Below are 24,382 nucleotides of genomic sequence, written 5' to 3'. Positions count from 1 at the left end.
AATAGGATTCAGGATACAATAGATCTACAAAGATTTAAGTAAATGGGTGAAAGCTTTTTGTAATGGTAGCAACTCCAACTTTGTATTATGCATAAAACTCTAACACAGCATCTAATATCTTGCCTGTTGTTAGCTCTGTGATTGTTACTATGGATAAAGCCAAAAATAAGTAACCATTAGTGTTAGAGAGCTCAGATTCTCTACCACCAAATTACATAAGTTAAATACACACACACACACACACACACTTGTTTTGTTTTGTTTTGCCAATCCTATTTCAGAATAAAAACTAAACTGGGAATTTTAATGTCTAAAATTTACTTTCTTCTGATTTGGAAATATGTGTTCTGCAAGTTTTAAAACATGGCACACATTAATTTATGATCTTCCCGTATAGATGTGAAATTTGTGGCCCTTCCCCTTGAATCTGGGTGGGTTGTGACCAAAAGAGTGTGGTAGAAGTAAACTATGACCTCCAAGTCTAGGTCATAAAAAGCCACATTCCTTCCTCCTTATTTTCTGGAAAACTTGCTCTTGAAGCTGTTAGCTACCATGCAAGAAGTCTTACTAATTTGAGGCAGTCAGGCTATACTAGGTCCCAGGCCACATAGACAGATCACATAAAGGCTTTCCAATCAAATGACCTAGCTAAAGCCAGACTTAGTCATTCTAGTCCAGGCACACCAGATATGTGAGGCCTTCAAAGGTTTCCAATTCCCTGGTTGATGGAGTACACCAGTCATTTATGTCTTCTCAGCTGAGGCCCTAAATACAGTGGAGAAGAATCAAGACATCCCTCCCGTGTTTTGTCTGAATTTATGAACTGAGAATCCATGAGAATAATTAAATGATTGTTGTATTAGAGGACTAAGGTTGGGGTAATTTGTTATGCCTCAACAGATAACTAGAATATGTCATAATAGAAAATGTAGAAAGTAAAGGAATAAATAACAATTTATAACCTGTAGTACTACCATATAATCACTATTATCATTTATGTGTTTATTTCCTTCCATTCTTTTCCCTAGGTACAAACCTTCATGAAACTAAATAGAGCAAAGAATATCACAACAAAGTAAACTTGTGTTTGCATACTGACAGCTACTTTCTACATTTGGGACATGGTCCCCTAACTTCGTAGGTTATGGAGTGTTTTTCTATTCAGTGGAGATCATAATATCAATCTGATAGAGTTGTGAGGACTCAATAAAAAAATGTAATGCATTTTTGCATAATGCTTGACACATAATCTTTATTATTAATATGTATACAATTGAGCTCATACTACATATAGAGGTAAGTAATCTCCCTTTTTCATTTATTATGGAATCATGGATATTTCCCCTTGCATGGCAGATGCAGAAATATGCCACTCAGATCTCCCTTCAAGAAGAGTGTACTGGTAGTGTGGTTAGCTGAAAGCCTGCCTTAGCTAGCTCTTTCAGGATCCACTGTAGCAGTAGAGCCAAGAAGATCACTATCTTTCCAAGGTGGCCCCAGTCATGGACTGAGAAAGCTGATGGTAGAAGGACCTAGCCACTCTAGTGATACTCCTCTAATAGGCAATTTTTGCCCTGAGGTTCCCATTGGGGTGGCAAAGATTTTAACAAGTCTAACTCTACTATCTTACCCAGACTAATTCTACTACCTTCCTTTCCTTTTCACAGGTGTCACTTCCAAATAAATCTCTTGCACTCCAAAATCCCTTTCAGAGCCTGGTTTTCAAGAACTCAACTGGCACACCATACCATAAAATACATTTATTTAATGTACATTTAAATCAAAGCTGAACTGGGATTTGAACTTAATCTTCTGATTTTAAATAGTATGCTTTTCTCAATATGACATATTACCCTCCACCCCCAACTAATCCACTCTCAATTTTTTGCCTTTCATGTATAAGCCCTGACCAAGTGCTCTTCACCTGTAAAAAGGGAATCTAATATCTGCTGTATCTATCTTATAGCATTGCAACAGGATCAAATTGTATAATGTATACATGAATGTCTATAAACTCAAAATGTTTACAAGTTTATATATTAATATTAAACGTATCACCTCAAAGACTGACCTTTGAGAACATTCACCTTACATCATAGTCCACTCTATTTCTAAATATATTTAATCATGAAATATCTCAATTTCTTCACCTGTAAGATGTAAGTTAGGCTAAATTGTTTTCTGTAACACCCTACCCAATGCAAATATTCAGATAGTCCCTGAAATGTCACATCAAGTTAACAAGGAAGACCTGAACTGGGTTTGGAAAGAAGACTGGGTTTCTGCGTGTGAAAACAGGGGTATAGAAATAAATATTTTAATAATGTGCTTATTTAAGTATTTTTTTTTGTATCAACACAATTTAGCCAGCCCAGTAATTATTATAGCCTGTTTGTGTTAGTAGGGAAAAAATTAATAAAGAAGTTTTGTAGACTTCAAAGAATATTAAGGTTTACTTTAGGGCAAGGGACTATGCAGAGCTTCAGTATGAAATATATTTAGTTCCAAGCATTAAAGTTTAATGGACTAGAGCTGCCTCATGCGTCATAGACAGCTCCAGTGAAAGGATCCATTAATCAGTATAAAAATAACTGTTCATGAAAGTTCACACCTACATACCTCTTGTTGAAATAATTCTGAATTTATCTTCACAAAAGATATCACTTATTAAAGGTATCAGTGTGGCAGAAGCACTTGACTTTGCTTGAAATTTTGAAAAAAAAAGAAAAAAAGAGAAGGAACCCACTCTTAGATTGAGTACCTGTACTAAAGGTAATATCTCCAAATTTGCTTTTGACCTATTTTTTTCTCATCACCTCTGCTGACCCTTCCACATCTGTTTTCTATAATGACTTCCTATGGGCTTCCTCCAGTTGGCTTTTGAATGCACTTGTTCTCTTTTTAAATAATATAGTGATGATTTAATAGGGAGGAGCTAATCAAAATCTCCGGGAATTTGGGAGAATGCAAATACATGCTGTTTGAAAAAGCAAATTGAATATTATAATTTCTTTAATTTGTTTTCACTTATATTTTAATTATTTTAAATTAAAAAAAATCTAAACAGGCAGTGAATGTTGATTTTTTAAAAAATTTTAAATGTATATTTATTTTTGAAAGGGAAAGAGAGCACGAGCAGGGGAGGGGCAGAGAGAGAGGGAGACACAGAATCTGAAGCAGGGTCCAGGCTCTGAACTGTCAGCACAGAGCCCATACCAGGGCTCAAACTCACCCACTGTAATGTAAGATCATGACCTGAGTTGAAGTTGGATGTTTACCCGACTGAGCCACCCAGGCACCCTCCCTTTGTTTTTTTTCTTAATTTTTTTAACGCTTATTTATTTTCGAAAAGGAGAGTGTTGATGTTTATCCAAAGGAACAAAACTTAAAAAAGATCAAAAACATTCTATTGTAGAAATCTTTCTGTGATTCTGGCATTCCTCAAGACACTGCCCAGTCTTTTGCCTTTTGAAAGAACAATTAATATTCATTGCCTACATTTTCCCAACTCCATTTATTTCCAATCCATTTTTGCACTTTCTATTCCCACAAATTCACTAATATATCCCTTAAAGAGATATATATGACAATTTCCTAATTTCCACTTATAATGGCCAAAATAGAACCATATTTTGTCCAATGTCAACATAATTCTTCCTCCTTTGGAGTGCTTTTCTTTTTCCTAGTCACCATAGAATTATAACTTACTAATTTATTTATGCAACATGTATTTATTGATGAATATACACCAGGAATTGTTCTAAGTATTTAGATTACAATGATAAGCAATTTAGATCCGGTCTCTGCCTTGGTGGTGCTCATAATTTTACCAGAGATTACAAACAGGCCACAAGTCAGGTGGTGGGGGGGTGCAGAGGGGAGGGATATATATGGTTTGGCCTGCATAACACAGCTAAAAATTTGAAAGAATGGAAATTGCATATCAGGAAGCTTCATATAATTTCTGATTCTCTGAAATTTGGGGCAATACTGGGCTTACATTCCTAGTTGGCAATGATTGGCTGGAGATGAATTACTACTCCCTTTACATGGAGCATAAATTCTCTAATTTTCCAAAGTCTCCACCACTTCTTGTGTCTCAGAAACATTGAGTGTTAGTTCCCATTTAACTCTGTCATATCACTATCATCTTAATTCATTTATGTTACCTGCATCATTCCTGCAAGCATGTAAGATTGTGACTCCTAAACTAGAGGAAGATGTAGAGAAATAACCAAGAAATGAAATACAGAATCGTTCACAATATGATAAGGTACAGGGTGCTTACAAGAGTACATTGGAGGGATGCCTAATCCAGACTTGGAAGGGGTCAGGGAAGATTCTCCAGGAAATAGTGCCAATATAAGAATTGAAGCATGTGTTAGTGTCTTCAGTTAAAATCCTATCAATGTTTTACTGAGAATATGTTCATTTAGAGATTATGAAATATATTGGATTATTAAGAAGAGATATGAATATAAATATTAATGTTTACTCTCATTTGTGGGTATAAATGTTTTCTGGTTCCTTAAAGTAAGAGTCAAGTATTAAACAATGTTTAAAACTTGCAACTAACTATAAAGTTTAGTTAAGTATGCAAAAAATAAGATTCTTTTTTTTGTGGGTATGAATTTTGTTTCTTTTTTTTCCAAAGAAATTTATTATTATTATCTTGGCCAATTCCCTTCTGGAGAAAATGCTCTCTTTAATGAAGAAACCATTCAATTAAAATGTAACTTGGATTTAAAGAAATATCAGGGCACCTGCGTGTCTCAGTCAGTTAAGCATCCAACTTCAGCTCAGGTCATGATCTCAGTCAGTGAGTTCAAGCCCCGCTATGGACTCTGTGCTGATAGCTCAGAGACTGAAACTTGATTCGGATTCTGTCCTGCTCGAGCTCTGTCTCTCTCTGTCTCTCAAAAATGAATAGACGCTAAAAAAAACTTTTTTAAAAAATATCAATTAACTTTGTCCTCTAAATTAATGGTTTTCAACAGAGGGTGATTTTGTCCCCCAGGGGCAACGTCTGCAGACATTTTTGGTGTCACACTGGGGATGAGTGCAGTGGCTATCAGCAGTTAGAGACTAGAGGCCAGGAAAGCTGCTAAACATCTTACAAATGCACAGGACAGCCCCCACAACATGGAATAATCCAATCTAAAATAAGAATAGAACTAACACGGATAAAATCTTATCTATGTAAAGGATTCAGAAACTATGAAACACATGCTTTGTGACCTGGATTTTAGGATAGTTGAAAAAAATATCAATTTTGCAGTCCAATACACATGTTAAGGAAGAAAAAAACATTGGAAAAAAAAGATTCAACAGTTTCCAGGCTATAGATCACCATGAATAGAAAACACAGAGCTTTCTGTCAGGCATTGTTTTGTGGTAATAAGAACCTAGGTCTAGTAAGCCAAACTGTCATAGGTTGAATTAAATACCCCCCTCCTATGCCCTTCCTCTTTGTAATAAATATTTAAATGACTTCTTCTGAATGATTGGAAAGAGATCTTGCTAGAAATCTGTAGGATGGAATAAATGACCATTCAACACCTGCTTTCATCACATAAAATGCTTTTAAAAAAGTTGACTAATCAAAATGCGATTTTTCTTTCACTTGAGAAATTTTAAGTGGTTTGCCTGTGTGAAGGAAAGATATATGTGAGATTAATTAGATGGTATAATATGGTTTTGTTCATTAAAATTCTTATTTAAGATTTTTGAAACTATAGAAATCTCAAGATTTCCCCCAGAGTCTTATGTTTCATTTTAGGACTACAACCTAGATACCATTTAAAGAAGTATGCCCCATTTATTTTTATTTATTTCTTTTTTAAATATTTATATTCATTTATTGTGCACTGGAGAATTTTATACAGGTTTTTTTTCACATTCTTTTTTTTTTAATATAATTTATTGTCAAATTGGTTTCCATACAATGCCCAGTGCTCATCCCAACAAGTGCCCTCCTCAATGCCATCACCCACTTTCCCCTCTCCCCCAGCCCCCATCAACCCTCAGTTTGTTCTCTGTATTTAAGAGTTTCTTATGGTTTGCCTTCCTCCCTCTCTGTTTGTAACTTTTTTCCCCTTTCCCTCCCCCATGGTCTAGGTCACTCATCATCAGGGAAATAGAAATCAAAGTCACACTGAGATACCACCTCAGGCCTGTCAGAGTGGCTAAAATGAACAAATCAGGAACCTATAGATGCTGGCAATGATGTGGAGAAATGGGAACCCTCTTTCACTGTTGGTGGGAATGCAAACTGGTGCAGCCACTCTGGAAAACAGTGTAAAGCTTCCTCAAAAAATTAAAAATAGAACTACCTTATGACCCAGCAATAGCATCGCTAGGAATTTAACCAAAGTATACTCCATTTAAAGTGGGATGCAAATATGACCGGTATCTAGTAAGAAATTAATATGCAAAAAAAAATTTAGAAATTCTATTTATCTTTATTTGTAAATAAAGATAATTAAATTTTACTAATATTGAACATGAAAATTTATATTGGTGGTCTCAGCTCTCAGCTCATACATCAGTGAGCCATGTGTCACATACAATACCCAAAGTTAATAAATAAATACTTATAATTCCAAATGTAGATAAGCTGAGAGTTGCTCCTCACTTTTTTTTAGCAATTAGTACATAATGATGCATTATGGCTATGTGAGCTAAATTAAGTAGATTTATAGATTTTAATATCTAATTTTATCTGAATTTATCCTTAAAAAAATTAGGAGGCTATCTTTAAAAGATTCCTGTGAAGCCATCAGAGATGATATGTATGTTATTAATATAAGAAGAAGGGAAGGAAAATGGCAGAGCTGGCACTTTTCTTTCTAAAAATCTGAGCTTTTTGTACGCCAAATTTCCAGGCAAAATTAATGACAATCTAATCATATTTGAAAACAAATTTGTCAAAATATTTTGATATTATCAAAAAGGATATACGAAAGATGGATTTACACCCACAAATTTATGATTTTTGTTCATAATTTTAATTTAAAAACAAATATATGCATTTGAGGATGCTAATTTTATATGGATTATGATAAAAAAGTTTGGAGTTCATTGATATAAGTGCAGATTTCACTACTTTGATGTTTTTAGGATTACATATTCTCATCTCTTTAGAATCTAATAATGTAAAAGACACGATCCTTTTTGTTTTTCTGTAGAAAATGGCAGAACATTAGGTTTTCAAAAAATGTTTGTTTGAAGCGGAAGTTCAACGAAGTTAATTTTTATTAAGTACTTACTGTGTGCTATGTGTTTTGCTGAATATTACATATGGTTTGTCTTTCTAAAACTATAAACCACCCAATGAAATAGGTAATTCTATTTCCTCCATTTCAAGACTAAGGAGAGAATAATTTGTCTAAAGATACACAGCTAACAAGTCTCAGAACTGAGATGTGGAAACAAATAGTCTAGCTTCTAAGCTGACCATCTTTATTAACGTACATTACATCAATCAAGTATTTTTTGTGCTCGTGTTTGGATACTCATCATTAATATCTCATGGGTATTTATAAGGGATCTTTTATAGGTCCTTACACACTGAGGAATTAAAGAAAAAGACTATCTCAATGCTCAAAGTTCACAGACCAATATGTGAAATATCCAAACAAATAATTATAAGTGCTGTAATATAAAACAGTGTGAATTTGTAATTGAAACCCAAAAGACAGTACAATAAAATCTGCTTGGGAGTTCAAGAAAGCTCAAAGAGGCTCAATTTATCTTGATTTTAAATAAGTAATAATTTCCTATTGGGAAAATAAACATACACTTAAGCAGAAGAAATAATAAGGATAAAAACATTGGAGTATGAAAAACCCTTGTCCTAAAGAATAATCTAGAACAGTGCTTTTCAAACTTTAGCCTGCAAACCTGTCAGCTAGAATTAAAAATGAACAAACAAACAGACAAACAAACATTCTGGATGGTTAGGGGTGGGATAGGAAGTGACATTCTGCATTTCTAAAAATCTCTCATTGAGGCAGGTCCTGCTGGTCTTACCACAATTTGATTTGCAAGACTTGAACAATGATCTTCATCAGGTAGCCTTACATTGCTTACATCAAAATTGCCTAGGCCATTTGTTAAAATTTTAGATTCCCAGTATATTCTACATATATCAAATTTGATTGAGGTGAGATGGAAAAAGATATATCCATTTTAAACATGTAGTTACCATATAATTCTTATGCATACTAAATTTGAAAATCATTAGAGTTGGGTGAATAGAAAAAGTCTGCAGGAAAAAGTCTGAAAAGTGATTCCAGCAAACATTATGAATTAAGGGATTTTGAATCTCTTATTTAAAAGCTTGAATTTTATTATCCAGGTAATGGATGACAAAGGTAAGTTTTAAACAGAATATTGACATTATAGATGTGTGTCTTATGCAGATCATTTTGGAAGTAATCTAAAAATAGATGGGGGTATGACTGGATAACTTGCATACATTTTCCCTACTGGCAAGGCAAAAAAACCCATAAAATGTAACAAAACATATGACAATATGAAGAACATGAACAAAGAACTGTGATCTTCGGACAAACGGAAAGATTCAAAGGAAACCTCCACAATATTCCATGATTGCTGTGGCTTTCTGCCTGAGATTATTTCCTTGTCACAGAAGATAAAGTGGAAGGGCAATCATAATGAATTGACAATGGAGATGAAATTTCTGGGATTATAAAATGACTGTAATTTGTCAAGCAGGGTAACCGAACAGCAGAAGAAGCTTCACAGACAGAGAACTGCAGATATCTGCATTGAGATTCACTTCAAGTTTTTGAGTTGGGCTGCACAGGAACAGAGAAAAACTCTATAGTAGATAAAATCAGCTGATTTATGGCTGAAGGTGAATGGTAATGATGGAAGAGGTCATGCAATAATAGAAGATTTTGGAGTATCAGAAGGCATAATGGAGACTTTACTGAGTGACTTGGGCATTCAGGTAAGATATCAAAAGGTAAGAACAATATTCAGGAATGAGGACCACATCCTGGAGCAAGAAGTATGCCATTAAGCTTAGTTTGAAACTCAAATAGACCCATCCTAACAACAAATCAAATCAAGATTGAGTAGGTGAAATGAATCCACCAAAAATGTAACTGCCTTCCAGAAATAAAACAAAAGAAAAATTCAACAACCTTTAATGTTTTGTTTTGTTTTGTGTTGTTTTTTTTTTGTTTTTGTTTTTGTTTTTGTTTTTGTTTTTTTTTTTTTTTTTTGAGAGAGAGAGCACGAGCAGGGGAATGGCAGAGAAAACTGGGGACAGAGGATCTGAAGCAGCCTCTCTGCTGACAGCCCAGAGCTTGATGCATGGCTTGAATTCAGGAACTGCAAGATCATAACCTGAGCCAAAGTTGATGCTTAACCAACTGAGCCACCCAGGTGCCCCAAAACTCAACACCCTTTAAAGGAAGATAACATGATGATTTACTAAAACAAATAATATATAATGTCTAACATGCAATAAAAAATTAATAAATAGTGAAGAAACTGGAAAATGTAATATTCAGCCAAGAGAAAAGTATCCACTAGATATAAACACTGAGGTAATCCAGGTGTTAGAAACAACAGATAAGGCATTTAAAAAGCAGTCATTGTGGTGCCTGGGTGCCTCAGTTGGTTAAGTGTTCGGCTTCAGCTCAGGTCATTATCTCACAGTTTGTGTGTTCGAGCCCCACATTGGGCTCTGTGGTGACAGTTTGGAGCCTGGAGCCTGCTTCTGATTCTGTGTCTCCCTCTCTCTCTCTCTCTCTCTCTGCCCTTCCAGTGCCCACGCTCTGTCTCTCTCTCTCAAAAATAAATAAGCATGGGGCACCTGGGTGGCTCAGTTGGTTAAGCGTCCAACTTCAGCTCAGGTCATGATCTTGCAGCCGGTGAGTTCGAGCCTCTCGTCAGGCTCTGTGCTGACAGCTCAGAGCCTGGAGCCTGCTTCAGATTCTGTGACTCCTTCTCTCTCTGCCCTTCCACCTCTCACACTCTGTCTCTCTCTGTCTTTCTCTCAAAAATGAATAAACATTTAAAAAACATTTATAAATAAATAAAATAAATAAACAAACAAACAAACATTAAAAAAACTTAAGTCATTAATCATAGCTTCCAGAATTTAAAGGAAAATAAAGAAAAATAAAAGAAACAGATGAGTAATCATAAAAGAGAAATTGAGATTATATTTAAAAATCAAGGGAAATCCTAGAACTGAAAAGTATGGTATCTGAAATGAATAATTCTTAGATTAACATCAGATGGGAGATGGCAGAGTGATAGTCTTTGAACTTGAATTCAGGTAAATAGAAATAATCAAATTTTAAAAACAGAGAAAAAAAAGAGAAGAAAATGAATAGAGACTCAGTAACCTATGGAAGATTATCAAACATTCTAACATACATATATGAAAAAACAATAATCAAAATTCATGAATTTGATAAAAACATAAACTTATGGATTTAAGAAGCTCAGTGAACTCTAAAAAGCATTATACAGAGACAATCATACATAATATTATTATAACCAATCTGCTGAAAACTAGATATTTTCTCTCACTTTCTTTAAAATATATGAAGTGTTTATCATGAAAATTCTGACAGTATATTCATATATAGAAATAATGTACATGGAAACAATACTATAAAGAATGAAGATAAAGTGGAACTATAATATGGAAGGTGCTTACATTTAAAGTGATATAGGCCAATATTAACAGACAATGCACATGTTTGTTCAAGGTCCATAGTGTAATCACTAGAGTAATCAGTTAAAAAATAATGCATAAAAGTTTTTCTCTTTAAGTGCCACTGCTAAGAAAATGAAATGCAAGCCACGGACTGGAGAAAAGTTTTGCAAAATGTATATCCAACAAAAAAACCCATATCTAAAATATATAAAGATATCTTCTTACAATTTAAGAAAACAATAAACCAAATTTAAAAATGGAATTAAGATTTGAACAGACACTACATCAAAAAAAAATGGTGACAAACTAGCACATAAAAATCTATTCAACTTCCTTAGCCATTAGGGAAATATAAATTAATCTTGAAATATTAATATACATCCAATAGAATCACTAAAATAAAAAATATTGATAAGTGTTAGCAAGAGTGTGTAACATAACAACTAGAATCTCACACATTACTGATGGGAATAGAAGATGATATAGCTAATTTGGTAAAGATCTTGGTATCATTATGATATGACCCATCAATTCCATTCCTACATATTGCCCAAGAGAAATAAAAATGTATGTTCAAACGAAGATTTGTACATGAATGTTAATAGCAGATTTATAACAGTCAAAATCTGGAAATAACCCTTATATCCGTAACAGATGAATTGTTAAACAAATGGTGGTATATCCATAGAATGGAATACAACTACAAATTAAAAGAAGTGAATTACTAAACACACAACAATAGCACTCTGCTAAGTGATAGAAACCATATATAAAAGAAAATATACTAAATGGATTGCATTTATGTAAAATTCTAGAAAGGGAAAAACTATAGTGAAAGAAAACATAGTATTTACAGAGGCCAGGGGATAGGGCAGGGAATTAACCACAAAAAGGTATGAAGGAACTCTTTTACATGATAGAAAAGTCCTATGTCACAACTGTGATGATAGTACATGACTCTATACATTTTTAAAACTCATCAAATTGTCCACTTAAAATCGTGAAATTATTGTGCATAAATTATATATCAATAAATTTAATCCCTATTAAAAAAATAAACTAAGCAGAAACAAAGGAGAAATAAACCAAAAAAGTCAGAGGAGTGCTAACTATCCACATGGAATTAAAAAATAAAACATCTGCTCCATTATTATCAATAAAAGCAGAGTTGCCCTGCTGGTAAAAACTACCCAAGTCTGAGGCAGGCCCAGCATGCCAGGGTGTATACTTGAAAAAGCTGCTGATGTGACCAATAAAAAAGGTGAAAATCAAATTATTCGTTTTGTGAGTGTTAAGAAAAAATTCAATTCATTTGCAATATTTATAAACATCCAAATAAGTACATATAAATGCATAACTATTCTGTATGCACCAAAATATTAGATCAAGAAAGGAAAGAAAAGGAAACAAAGGAAAGGAAATCTCTTTTAAATAAAAGGAGATTACAGAGACAAGAAAAGTAAAAATGAATGATTCTGGAATCAATCCTAAACAAGAAAAAAATAAACAGCTTTTTATAAATGATGCTAATAGGATAATTAACCAAATTTGACTTTGGACAATAGATTAAATAATAGTATTGCATCAATGTTAAATTTTCTGATTTTGATCATTGTATTATGATTATGTAAGTGTATTTTCTTTTTCTTAGGTAGGGCAGAGTGGATAGTTAGAACTAGACTTAATGCAATGGTTTCTGTGTTTTAAGGGAAATTGTAAATTTAATTTGTTTTTGCCCTTGTTAAAGAATGAGTAATCATGTACTCTACTATGGCCTTTTTAAAAACGTTGCCTACTCTGTGTCCTAAGATTCTAAATTTCTTTAAACTTGCTACAAGAAAGCTAGTCCATATATCCTTCTGTAAAATATATGAAAACAGAAGAAATAGAGGGAATCCTAAAAATGGAAACTTAGTTTGATAAAAAGAATTGGAAGAAATAGATTCTGTAAAGATTGTAGCACTAAATCATTGAGAATGCATTTCTGTGGTTGTGTCATGCTAAGTGTTAGGAAAACAAACTAATGCAAAAAGGAATCTCCCAGTCAGATTCAGGATTCATGGTTTTACATACTGCCTTAACTCTCCATCATTCCCTTCCTATTCCTTGGAGGTCTTCTACTTTCACCTCCTGCTAGTCAGCAGAAAAGCCAGCATCAGACACTGTTTTCCTACCTCCTGAACTCAGCCTCAATACAAGTTTCACAGGAAACTTGGTATTCAATTCCTCCTAATACCTGCACAGTTATGTGCAGTTATCAGCACATAACTGATGCTTTCTCCCAGAAAAAAAAAAAATTGGGCATTGACTGGGGGTAGAAAAGGGTATGCATTAGAGCATTTGCACTATGAATCACAGGAATATGTGAATCTGAATCATGGCAAAATATGGCTCTCTTCCCCCAGTGATGAACTCCAAAGGTTGAAGGAGAGAATGTAGTGCAAAGTGATCCTGGTACGAGCAAACAGCTGCCTACCCCCCATACCTGCACATACAAAATTGAAATAAAATCCTGTCACAGATTCACATGAAATTGAGAAAGAACAAAATATGCAATATAACAATGAGAGTCTGAAACTATGAGCCAACTGCACTTGATTCTAATCATTACTCTGACATTTACTAGATATCTAATTTTAACCTTCAATTTCCTTTTTCTATAAAATAAACCCTATTATGCATCTCACTAAGTTATATTAATAAAGAAATAATGCATATAAAACCTAGTGTGATAGCTAACTCATAATAAGTGCAGAGTAAGTAGAAACTCATTACGATTACAGAATAATATATTTTATATATTCTAATTTATTTTTTTTAATGTTTACTCATTTTTGAAAGACAGAGAGAGACGGAGCACAAGCATGGGTGGGGGCAGAGAGAGGGGGGACACAGAATCTGAAGCAGGTTCCAGGCTCCGAGCTATCAGCACAAAGCCCGACATGGGGCTTGAACACACGAACTGTGAGATCATGACCTGAGCTGAAGTCGGACGCCCAACTGACTGAGCCACCCAGGTGCCTCCAACTTTTTACATTTTTAATTTATTTTTAAATATTTTATATATTCTATAAATTTATATTTATGACAATCTCAAGGATCTATCCCAATATGGAGTATCCTAGTTTTTCCAATCCACTTTTACATTTACTTTCTGATGAGGTACTGAGATTAGCTTGGAAACAGGGACTGGAAACAAACTAAAACAAAAGTAGGAGATATAAAAGAAGGAGACTAAAGGGAAATCTAGAGACATTTTTAATATCTGGAGGTATTTTTAATAATGTGAAGAAAAAGAAATGTAGCTTCAATGTGCTGCTTTTATCTTCAAATACATCCTCTTCTGCATGGAAGCAGCTTGGTCTCCTGGTCAGAAGCTCTGGCAAGGGGACCAGACTGCCAGGTCTTAAATCCTGGCTAACCCACTGACCATGTAATCTTGGGGACAATAATAGTACTCACGCACAGGTTTCCTATGAGAATTAAATTAACATGGAAAGCATTGAAAAGAGTATGTGTCTGGTATATAGATGATACCTGTTAAATATAGAGAAAGAACTTCATCCAGTAATATAATAATGCTCTGGTTCCTCTGAACGTTTCCCACGATTGTCAATTTGCAAAAAAAAAAAAAAAAAAAAAAAAAAAAAAGTATGGAAGAAGAAGGAAAGGAGAAGGAGAAAAAGAAGAAGGAGTTGGAGGAGAAAGAGAAGAGGAATAGGAAGGAGAAGGGGAGAAAGGAGGAAGGGGAGGAGGAGGAGGAAGAAGAAGAAGAAGAAAGATAGCAGCAGCAGCCTGAAGATACATTATCATCCTTGGTTCTAATACAGTATTGTGGGAACAAAGATATTATACCTTGTAAACTGCCAAGTGCAAGGCTGTAAATCCGTTTCTTGTCAGTCGAGATGGACGAAGCCCTTTTAACATAAGGGTTCTAATATGTGACTTGTTGCCTGAATGAGAAGAGTGAAAGAAACTTATGTTGTTGTGGGGATAGACCAAGTGACTTTAAAATATCTTTCTGACTTAATGATAAATTCACACTGATGTATGAAAATGTCAGACTGCTGTTCTGCAGGTAATTTGTAAAGTTTTCTATTAATTGACAGCCTTCCTTAGTAGTGAACATTTTATTACACTTATAAAACTTTATATCAATGCTGTTTATTTTAATGCATTTGTGTTATATTTTTCTATAGTGCTTTCATCATTAGTTGGTTTTAAAGCATTAAAAAAAGGGAAAAAATCTTAATAAATTATTAGTGAAAAGGCTTAGATAGAAATCGAGTTGCCCAGGACACCTCAGAACATCATTAGCAGAACTTATTTAGATTAGAGATATCTGGAAGAAATGATGAAGGTTGGGGAAAGTATGTTTAAATTTGGGAGGAAAATCTGTTAAGTAGAGTATGCTTAATTTGTTTGGGAGGAATGGTAAGGAATAGGATTAGAGTTGATATTTCTACATTAGTGTTTTATTTAAAAACCCAAGTTCAATGAATACTAGTTTGGATTAACAAAATAAATACTAACCATTCATTAATTCAATAAACTTATTAGGTACCTACCAAATGCCAGTCTCCATGCTAGGTGCTTGGAATACATTAATGAACAAAGCAGAACAAAATATGAGCCAAATTTAACTCTAAATCTTCACTTTGATCAATCTTCACTGAGATTTTATGTTTGGCATTTATCTTACCTTCCACATATCTTACTGTAGATTGTAAAGCAATTGCATGATGATATTTTAGGGAATGCTTTAAGTGCTTCTGAAATTAACCTAATCTCTGACTAGCAAACCCAATGCTGAAAAATGCTCTTTTTGATTTCCAAGCAAACTAAGTGACTTGGTTCAGGGTACGAACACAATAAAACTTAAATTCAGAGCTAAATCAACTGGAACATCTGCCTGGTAGTTACTGTTTCACCTGAAGGTTATCAGGGTTGTAGGGATAAAGCAAAAAAGAAAATTGAGTATGAATAGAATCCTCCTGTAGACTATAAAGCAGCTCAAATCATTAACCATCTTTACATATAACGAGTTTATAAAGTATTGAGTTTCAAGCGCTCACCTCCACAAATGCAGCATAAATGAAGTAGAGACAGCCCATTTTCTGTGCGGTAATTTAAGTTGACTTTACTGAAGGCATCATCGGAGCTGAAAAAGAATTTTTTCATATGATCAAAAATTTCACCTTTTAGTTTATTATTTTTTACTGGAAAAGATATAAAAGGGACTACTATTACTATATATTAAAAAATACGTCTTTTGTGGGATTTCATTGTACCTAGAAAAATAATTTTGAATATACATCTATATGAAGAAAACCTAAGTCAAGAGAAAATAATATGGAAGTTTGAGAGCCCAGGTTTAAATTAAGGACTCTTATGCATTTTGTTTTCTATGTATAATTTGAACGTTTCAAGGCAACTTTATGAATTAAAATTAATGTAGAAATAGAAAACAGACATTTGAAAGTAAATCATTCACATGCAAAATTTCACATCATATTTATGGAGAAAGTCAAGAAATTCCCTCCAAAAAAAAAAAAAATGAAGCATTTTGGTAAGAGATTGGAGAGAGGAATATAATCCCAAAGTTTTACAAATTCTGCCTGAAGCAAAGTTTTCCTTGTACTCTGACTGGGTCAGGTTTCACAGATAAAGAAGGTCTAAACTCTGATCGGGTACTATGATACACAGTCCCCTGAGAGGAGTAGTGTTAGTGATTCAATTAGTAAAATCCTTGCCTTTGTCTGAACAAAGACCATTGCCCCAGGAGGGCCCTAGAGAGCCAAAGGTAGCCTTGGAAAAGGAATGTAAAGCTAAAATTCTTGACCTTTTGAAATCGTTGGTACTCCCAGGACATTTTTCAGTAGAAATGAGATCATATCCTTGGCCTCCCAGGTCAATTTCAAGCCACTTCCTGCCTATTTAAATCTCCAGCAGCTTTAGTGAGATAGCATAGTCTTTGGTGAGTGAGCCTTCCATATCATTTGTAAAGTACTTACACTTGAAAGGTACTATAAATTCAGGACATTATCATCAAGGCACCCAGTTAAGCACTTCAAAAGCTACTGGAATTTTAAAATAGAAAAGAAAAGGTGCTATTCTCCAGGGTGCTGCTAAAAAGAGAAAGCCTTTAAATCTAGAGACATCCAAAGGATCTCGGTGAAATGTCGTAATTAGCAATGGCAATCCCAGTGGTTTGTTTTCATAGAATATCCTAAAACTTCCCCATCCTCATAACCATCTTGCCTTGAATGTTCAACTTCCCAGCTGCCAAGTCCACTGACATGCTTATTCATATTGAGAAATCTACCTCAACTTGCTTTGGAATACTATATGCAGGAGTGCAGTAAACTCAGGGTCAATTTTACAAATGTTAATAATATAGGAAGGAGCCAAGTATTTCAGGAGAAATGGCTAAGAGTTTAACCCATTCCTATCTGTACTTTCCCACAGTTCAATGAATTATGCCCCCCCAAAAATATTTCTGATGAAAATACTACTTTTTAAAATATGTATCTGAAATGAACCTAATTGTAAATGGTATACCTATTTTATGGTATGTGCAATAACTTCACAAAATAACACAATTCTTGGAAATGTGTGGCCTTTGCCTGAGTCAGGCTTCTAAATTCTTAAAGCCGATTGTATTACAGATGTCTTGGAGAAAAAAAAAAAACTTAATAGGTAGTACTAAACAAAGTGCACTCAGCAGCCCAGACTTACAAGTGCATTCACAGAGGTCTTCTCTGTGGTTATGATTTCAAATAATACAGGTTTTCTGAAAAGCTGAACTCTGCTTTTTAAAGCTAGGTAGATGGGATTTTTCTCTTGAAGTTTGTAGGAAATCAGTGTCCGTAAATAAAAAGGGAAAGAAAACTGTGACTAGCAATTGAAGATGTTGATTGACAATGATTTAGAAGTTCTGATCTGTGTTGGCTTTTCTTTCTTGGTCCTTCCATTATCCAGCAATGAAAACACACAATAAGATCAAAAGACAGAAAACAAAGTATTGGGTGGAGAAGGACAGGGAGGCCTTCTGTTAAATGTAAAGAAATATATAACCTTCATCCTAAAAGAAGAACAGGGAAGGAAGTACCTTTTGAGCTAACTATAATGAACTTAATGGCAAACGGTGAAAGAAGAAAGGCTTGGGAGTCCTCTGTAGCAATAAACTCCTGAGAAAATTAGTTTTTCAATGTGTATCTCTAATATTATACAGCAATATTTCCCATGTTTTGATGTTTTAAAAGTGGAAAATCATTTCAGCAGTGTAGCTGAAATGTAGGTAATCCTTAAAAACTTGTCCTTGTATTTACACCAGGATTGAAATCCTATCCTGCTTCTGCTTTTTAAGTAGTCTTTTTTTTTTCCCTCCAATTTGGGCATGTTATTAAACCTCTTCAAATTTAATTTCTTCAGTTATAAAATGATTAAAATAATACATAGACATTGTATTGTTATGAAGAATACATGAGGATAGGGCTTACTATAGTATCTAGCACATATGTTATCAATAAATTATTTTATTATTATTACTAGTATTATCAAGATCACTGAATGTACAACTTCCCCTGCATAGTCTATGCCTTGGGAGATTTTAGCATAATTTTCAAACCAAGTTTGACCCTCTTCAATCTCTCACATTTGACAACCTGTAAAATTTCCTGATTTTGACAATTTTATGCTCATGGTGACTCTCATTTAGGCTCCTAGACAATGTCTGACCCTGTCTTCACATGCTTTTAAAAATGGCTACCAAGCTCACTGTTGTGACACCTAGCACCTGTCAGTGATTCAGAGCAACTACTAGAATCACAATTTTATAACATAAGTCCTAGGGCATCATGTCAATGGGAAGGCTATTATCAACACTGGAGATATTAAAAGAAGAATGAAGGGAAAAGGGAGATATTAAAAATCCAAAGGGGAAAAAAGATTGCACTGAAATGTTTTATTAAGAAGATAGATTCAATTGCTTTCTTATTGCATGATCTCACTTTGATGATGTATTCAGTCAGTCTGGCACAACACCAACTGTATGCTCCACCTCTGTTCTTAATGCTCACTTTACTATGTTCTCAACAGTCTACTGGATATAAACTACTCACTAATCTCTGGATCCTTTAGGTGCCTCAGTCCTGGGGAAATGCATGCTACATAGAATCCAGCAACTGATCTTTGCATTAATTCTGATCTCTAATGCCCAGACCAGCTTTGCAAAGAAAGTAAACACTGAATAAACAAAATATAAGATGCCACAGTTTATTGCTTTATTTAAAATATGAATAACCCTGAATGAATATCTATTGTTTACATAAGTCACATTGAAAGCATGAATTATATTAGTTACTTTCTGTTCAACAATCAATTCTCAGCTCACTGAATTTTAAAGTAGACTTGACCATTCATAAGTGACTCAATGTACAGTCCTAAATAGCTCCTTGCTCAAAACTGAACTGTTTCCTGTTGTTTTTGTTCTTTCTTCAGTTATATCCTCCTTGAACTCATACAACTTCTATTAATACCAACAAAAATGAATTAACTGAGAATAGGCTCCCACAATATTTGGCAGTCAAGTGCAATTTTAATAGTACAATTTTTATCTTAACTTTAATAACTGGAATGTAATTTTTTTAATGAGAGTTACTTTGAGGCTATATTTGAATCCTAATTCTCACTTCCCATTAACTTTTAGTCAAATGTTTCTGTTTTGAAACATGTAATTAAAATATTCAAGGTTTTAATGCAATCATTCCTAGGAGAGATACCTCATATTCTCTTCTTTTGCCTCTTCTAAAGGAACTGTGTATGTCAAACTCACTGTCAATTGAACATCACTTATGTATTCTAATACCCTAAGCTCAATTTATTTTTTAATTTTCCTTTATATTTTTCATCACCTGCCATGCCAGACTGTAACTTAACATATCCTAATGAGTTCATACTGCTTGCTGGGGTATGGATGAAGTTCCTAATTAAAATGAACTCACTATTATGAATATATTCCTAACAGTAAATTCTGTCCTTAATCATTAAAAATGGTAGTTCTGTACCCAAAGGTTACTTTCTTTCTTGTAGCATAATGAACTCTTTTCTTAGCCTTTACCTTGTATCCAGAAAAGTATGCAGTTTTGTGATCCAATTAAACTCCTTTCTCATGACCTCATCCTTTCAAGAAAATATTTGACATGACCACAACAGGAAACCAATTAAAATGTAACATTTGAATAGCTGGCCCTAAATAACATACTACTGTCCAAAATATTCTCATAGGTAGATTACATTTTTTTAAATTAATTCATTTGCTGAAATTTAGGAAAATACCAAGAAGGTAGAAAGGAGAAATGGATTTGTTATAGATCATCTAGTTTCCCAATTTGGTAATTTAGGTTTCAAAGGACTGGCTATAACTTCCTAATGTAGTTCTTTGCGGCTGCTTCTGATCCGGTCCCCATCAAACAACAGAAACAGAAAAATCATCAATAAGATCTGTTCCCAAGATACATCCCCCCAAAATATCCAGAATGCATTTGTCCAATATCACCCAGGTCCAATCAGCAAACTAATAACATGAAGTATATTTATTAATTCATCATACAATAAATAATTATTGAAATATGGTGGCAGATAGAGCAAGAATAGTGAAGGATGATAAAACTGAGAAAATAATGATTTATTATGAGGTTTAGATTTTTGTAAGACTTACAAACATTAGCTGGTATAATAATTATTTTTAATAATGCACTGATACTGATTATTATATTGGTATTTTAACAACTTTATTGCTTTGCTTTGCATTTGAGAAGGGAGACTAGAAAAGAAAAAAGGAAGATGGGAGGCAGTATAGGATGGAAGGGAAGACTAGAGGGTGGATAAAAGGAGGAAAGATAAAGCTAGTGAGGTAACAAGCTGGAGGGAGAGAAAGAGACTGAAAGAGAGAGATTGAGATCAGCTGCTTCATAATGTTTTAGCAAGATATTACTTTACAATTATTATTCATAACTAGTTTTACCTAGACAAGCAAGAAAAGAGGTACAGAGGTAGGCAGTCTTGGGGCAATGTGAATTGTCTTTCTGTTGTTGTGGTTTGTTTTTGTTTTGTTGCTAACTAGCACAATGCACCAGCATGTCAAATAATACTTTCACTCTATTTTAATTTTATAAGATAACATGTCCTCCCTCAGTAGTCCATTTTCTACTTTATTGGAGAATTTCACTCATTTTAGATTAAGTCAGCCTGCCATGTGCCTGGAGCTATTCACTTTACAATAGCTAAATTTCATAATTGGTTATAGTTTTGAAAAAGTTGATTTTTGGAAGATGTTTCATTTGGAGGATAGGTATGGTGGACTGCAGCTGGGTCCAGAGGAACTTTTCAGGGAGAAAATGAGCAGGAATGGCATACATATTTTTTTTCTCCCTTCCCCCACCCTAATACATTTTTATCATGCAAGTATTATAACTGCTTGCTCATGGAACAAAGCATTCTTTTGATATTTTTGTTTATTTATGAAACCCAATCAATTTCAAAATGAGATATTATCATTATTAACCAAGGTACGTCTACTCAATGTCAAAATAAGATTTAAAATGAGAAAAAAATAGGGTTATTTTGATTATTTTGAAATATCGTGGCATTGGAACAATATAACTTCTCTGGAACTCCTCACTGAGGTCAAATTTCATACTGCAGATTAAGCAGATAAAAAAGTAGCCTTGACAAATTAGTAGAGCACAGCTCTAAAATTTTTAATGACTTTAAAACTTATTGAAACAAAGTAATGTAATTGGGAGCCTTTTAAAAGTTACATGGGGAGGGCCATTACTTATGTAAAACATTTTCAAACGTTGTGGGTGGGATACGTGTATCACCAGGGGTAGGAGTCGGGGGCTAAAATATAGTTTTCTACTCCCACACCCAGGGATAGTTCTAATACACAGGATATAGCAAAATTGTGGAGTGGTGTAGGGAAAATAAAAGTATTTAAAAGATAATTCTGATCCATACTTACTCCACCTCCCAAGCTGAGAACCAAGGTCATGAAGATTACACATTTTGAAATTAAATACAAGTGGGTACAATCCCAGTACAATTATACACTTTGTTTATCCTAGTTCAAACCGGTTTAATTTGATGAGCTTATTTTCCTTAGGTATAAAATGGCAAGTGCAATGAATGACTACCTCAGATGTTGTTAACATAAACACAATGATTAGTTTTTAACTACCATTTTTGAGTGTTTGCCATGTGCTGATCACTGTGCCAAAGCACTTTACATATATACATTTAGGATTATATGAGACAATGCATATTAAAATACCTGGTAGTATGCCTAGCATGTGCTAGGCACTAAGTTGTTAGTTTGTTTTTCTTTCAAGTGCCATGCAAATAGGTATTACAAATAAATACAAATATAAATAAAGCCAAATAAGACAAAGAAGTTGCCTTTAGTAAACATATATACTAGTGGTTAGACAGTCCTGTAAATGGATAGACAACACCTTGTAATAAGTGCCATTATATTGATAAACATAAAGATTAGAGATGGCATAGAAGAGGAAATAATCAGATAATGGTAATCAATGGGCCACTTGTGTCTTTCCTTCTTTTGCCTTCCCTTTTTCTTCCTATCTTCCATCTATTATCCCAACAAATGTCCAAAGTTATGAGTGAATGCAATTTTATTGTGGAAGAAGAGAGATTATTCCATTTCCATTCTCTTTCATTACCCTATCAAGCTTTCATTCCAAAGCTGCTACGAATTGGCATAAGAATATAATGGTTATCTTTATATTTTTAAAGTTTAGTACCATATTGCTCTATATTATATTGTGGGTGAAAGCTATACCAGGAGATTGTGTATGTGAGCTAACAGAAGCCTTGGTGTACTATGGTGTGGAAAATCTCTTTGAATGAATGCAATTAGTATCTACCAAGAATTCCATAAAGAAACTTGTTAGCAAACAAAAACAACAAAAAACCTCCAAAAAACTCCCAAATCTGTGTTTATATCAGTGATCCTCAACCTGTGATTCTGGTGTTAAGTGCTTCTTTTTGGGCATCTTATACCATTTCCTCTTATCGACATGTTTAGAGAAAGCCTGGTGTCATAAGGCATAACACAGTTGTTCACCACAGAAATACTAATTACATCATACAAGGCATGGAAAAAGATGAGAAAGAAACACCCATAATATCCTAGATACTCAAATGTGATCTCATACAATATTATGTTTAATTTTCCCAAATGCCATAAAATGTTGGCATGTGAGTCAATGAGTAAGACAATTTATATTCTCAGCACTCCATTCTCTTCCTTCCTTGTCATCCATCATTTTATTCTAGAGAAAAGAAAATCCTCAGAACTTTGCCCTAGGCATGACTGCCTTTCTTTCCCGATGATGCTATCAGTCTTGATGGAATCAGACAGAGTACTCTGTTTATGTTTGTTTGTTTGCTCCCTTGAATCTCTGTAGACCATACTAGTTGCCTGCTTTCTTTTTTTCTCATGTTCTTCATCCCTTCACCAGTAACACCTCAGGCAGAGTTCTCAGTGCAACTTGAGTATCTTTCTAAAGTAGTTTTTAAACTTCAGCAGAAGTATAAATTTTAGCATGCAAAAGTATTACCTGGGGAGCTTGTTAAAAATTCAGGTTTCTGGAAGTCAGCCCCAGAGATTCTGATTCATTTGATATGGGGTGGAATCATGGAATCCAAAATTTTAGCAAGCACTGCTGGTTACTCTACTGTATGAGGTTCTTAGCCCTTGGAGAAACATGATTCTAGGCTGTGAGTATTCTTCTCCTCAGCTTCATTATTATCATTTCTGGCTAATGCAACATTTCTGTCACTTCCTTAACAGCTTTAGCACCAGGCTGCCACCAGTCTGCCTCTCCACAAAATGCCCTACCATTATTTTTAGGGAATTTGACATCCATTTTGATGGGCCTTCTAGTACCCTAGCCAAATCTCTCTTGATTACAATCTTTAAAACTTATAGTTCAGATTTTGGCATCATCTTGAATTGTCCTAACATTTTACATTTTAATTTTTAAAAACATCCTGTTTACATAAAAACATTTAATCCTAACTTTCTTACTTCCTAACTTTTAATAAACTGTTACTTCTACTGGATAATAAAGTCTTCAGTCTTTCAAACTGTCCTTATTTACCCAATCAATGATGAAAATAGAAACCTCCAATTATTTCATGCCTACTGTGTGTTAGGCTCTCTACTCAGCTTTTAATTAACATCATTTTGCAAATATCCATGAGGCTGTTATTATTAACCTCATTTTACAGATGCAGATGAGGCACAAAGACACAAAATAATATATCCAAGGATACATAGTTTGTAAAAAGAAGAAACTGCATTTAAAACTATATCACTGTAAAACCCTTATACTGACTGACCTAACCTTCTTACTCAACTTAGATAAAATGGCCAAGACATTAGTTTTTCTTGACTCCTCTCGACCTTCCATGGTACTCATCCATTCTTGCGTATATATCTTTACTTAACTATGCCATTTACCTGGAATGCTTTTTAAAATGGATAAATCGAGAACTCCCAAGTCTTCTTTTTTTTTAATTTTTGTATTTGAAACCATTTTATTTTTCTTCCCATTTAGCACTTGTCATAGAATGTCTTCTGTGAGCTCT

The 24,382-nt window shown here is 34.1% G+C and overlaps 1 protein-coding gene across 3 annotated transcripts in view; it reads right to left on the bottom strand.

Moving 5' to 3' along the window:
* Nucleotides 1-24,382, bottom strand: part of TNNI3K (TNNI3 interacting kinase) — a 292,001-nt gene that overhangs the window by 265,078 nt on the left and 2,541 nt on the right. For all 3 annotated transcript variants that reach the window (XM_040470642.1, XM_040470643.1, XM_040470644.1), the window contains exons 3-4: nt 15,781-15,866; nt 14,561-14,658 (exon numbers count right to left, since the gene is read on the bottom strand). In XM_040470642.1, coding sequence (XP_040326576.1) covers nt 14,561-14,658; nt 15,781-15,866 — 184 coding nt within the window. The remainder of the gene's footprint in view (nt 1-14,560; nt 14,659-15,780; nt 15,867-24,382) is intronic.

This window comes from Herpailurus yagouaroundi, unplaced genomic scaffold (assembly GCF_014898765.1).
Source record: "Herpailurus yagouaroundi ecotype Mexico unplaced genomic scaffold, PumYag 77, whole genome shotgun sequence".
Lineage (NCBI taxonomy): Eukaryota > Metazoa > Chordata > Mammalia > Carnivora > Felidae > Herpailurus > Herpailurus yagouaroundi.
The sequence above is the reverse complement of the archived record's forward strand: the minus strand, read 5'-3'. Positions and strand labels throughout refer to the sequence as shown.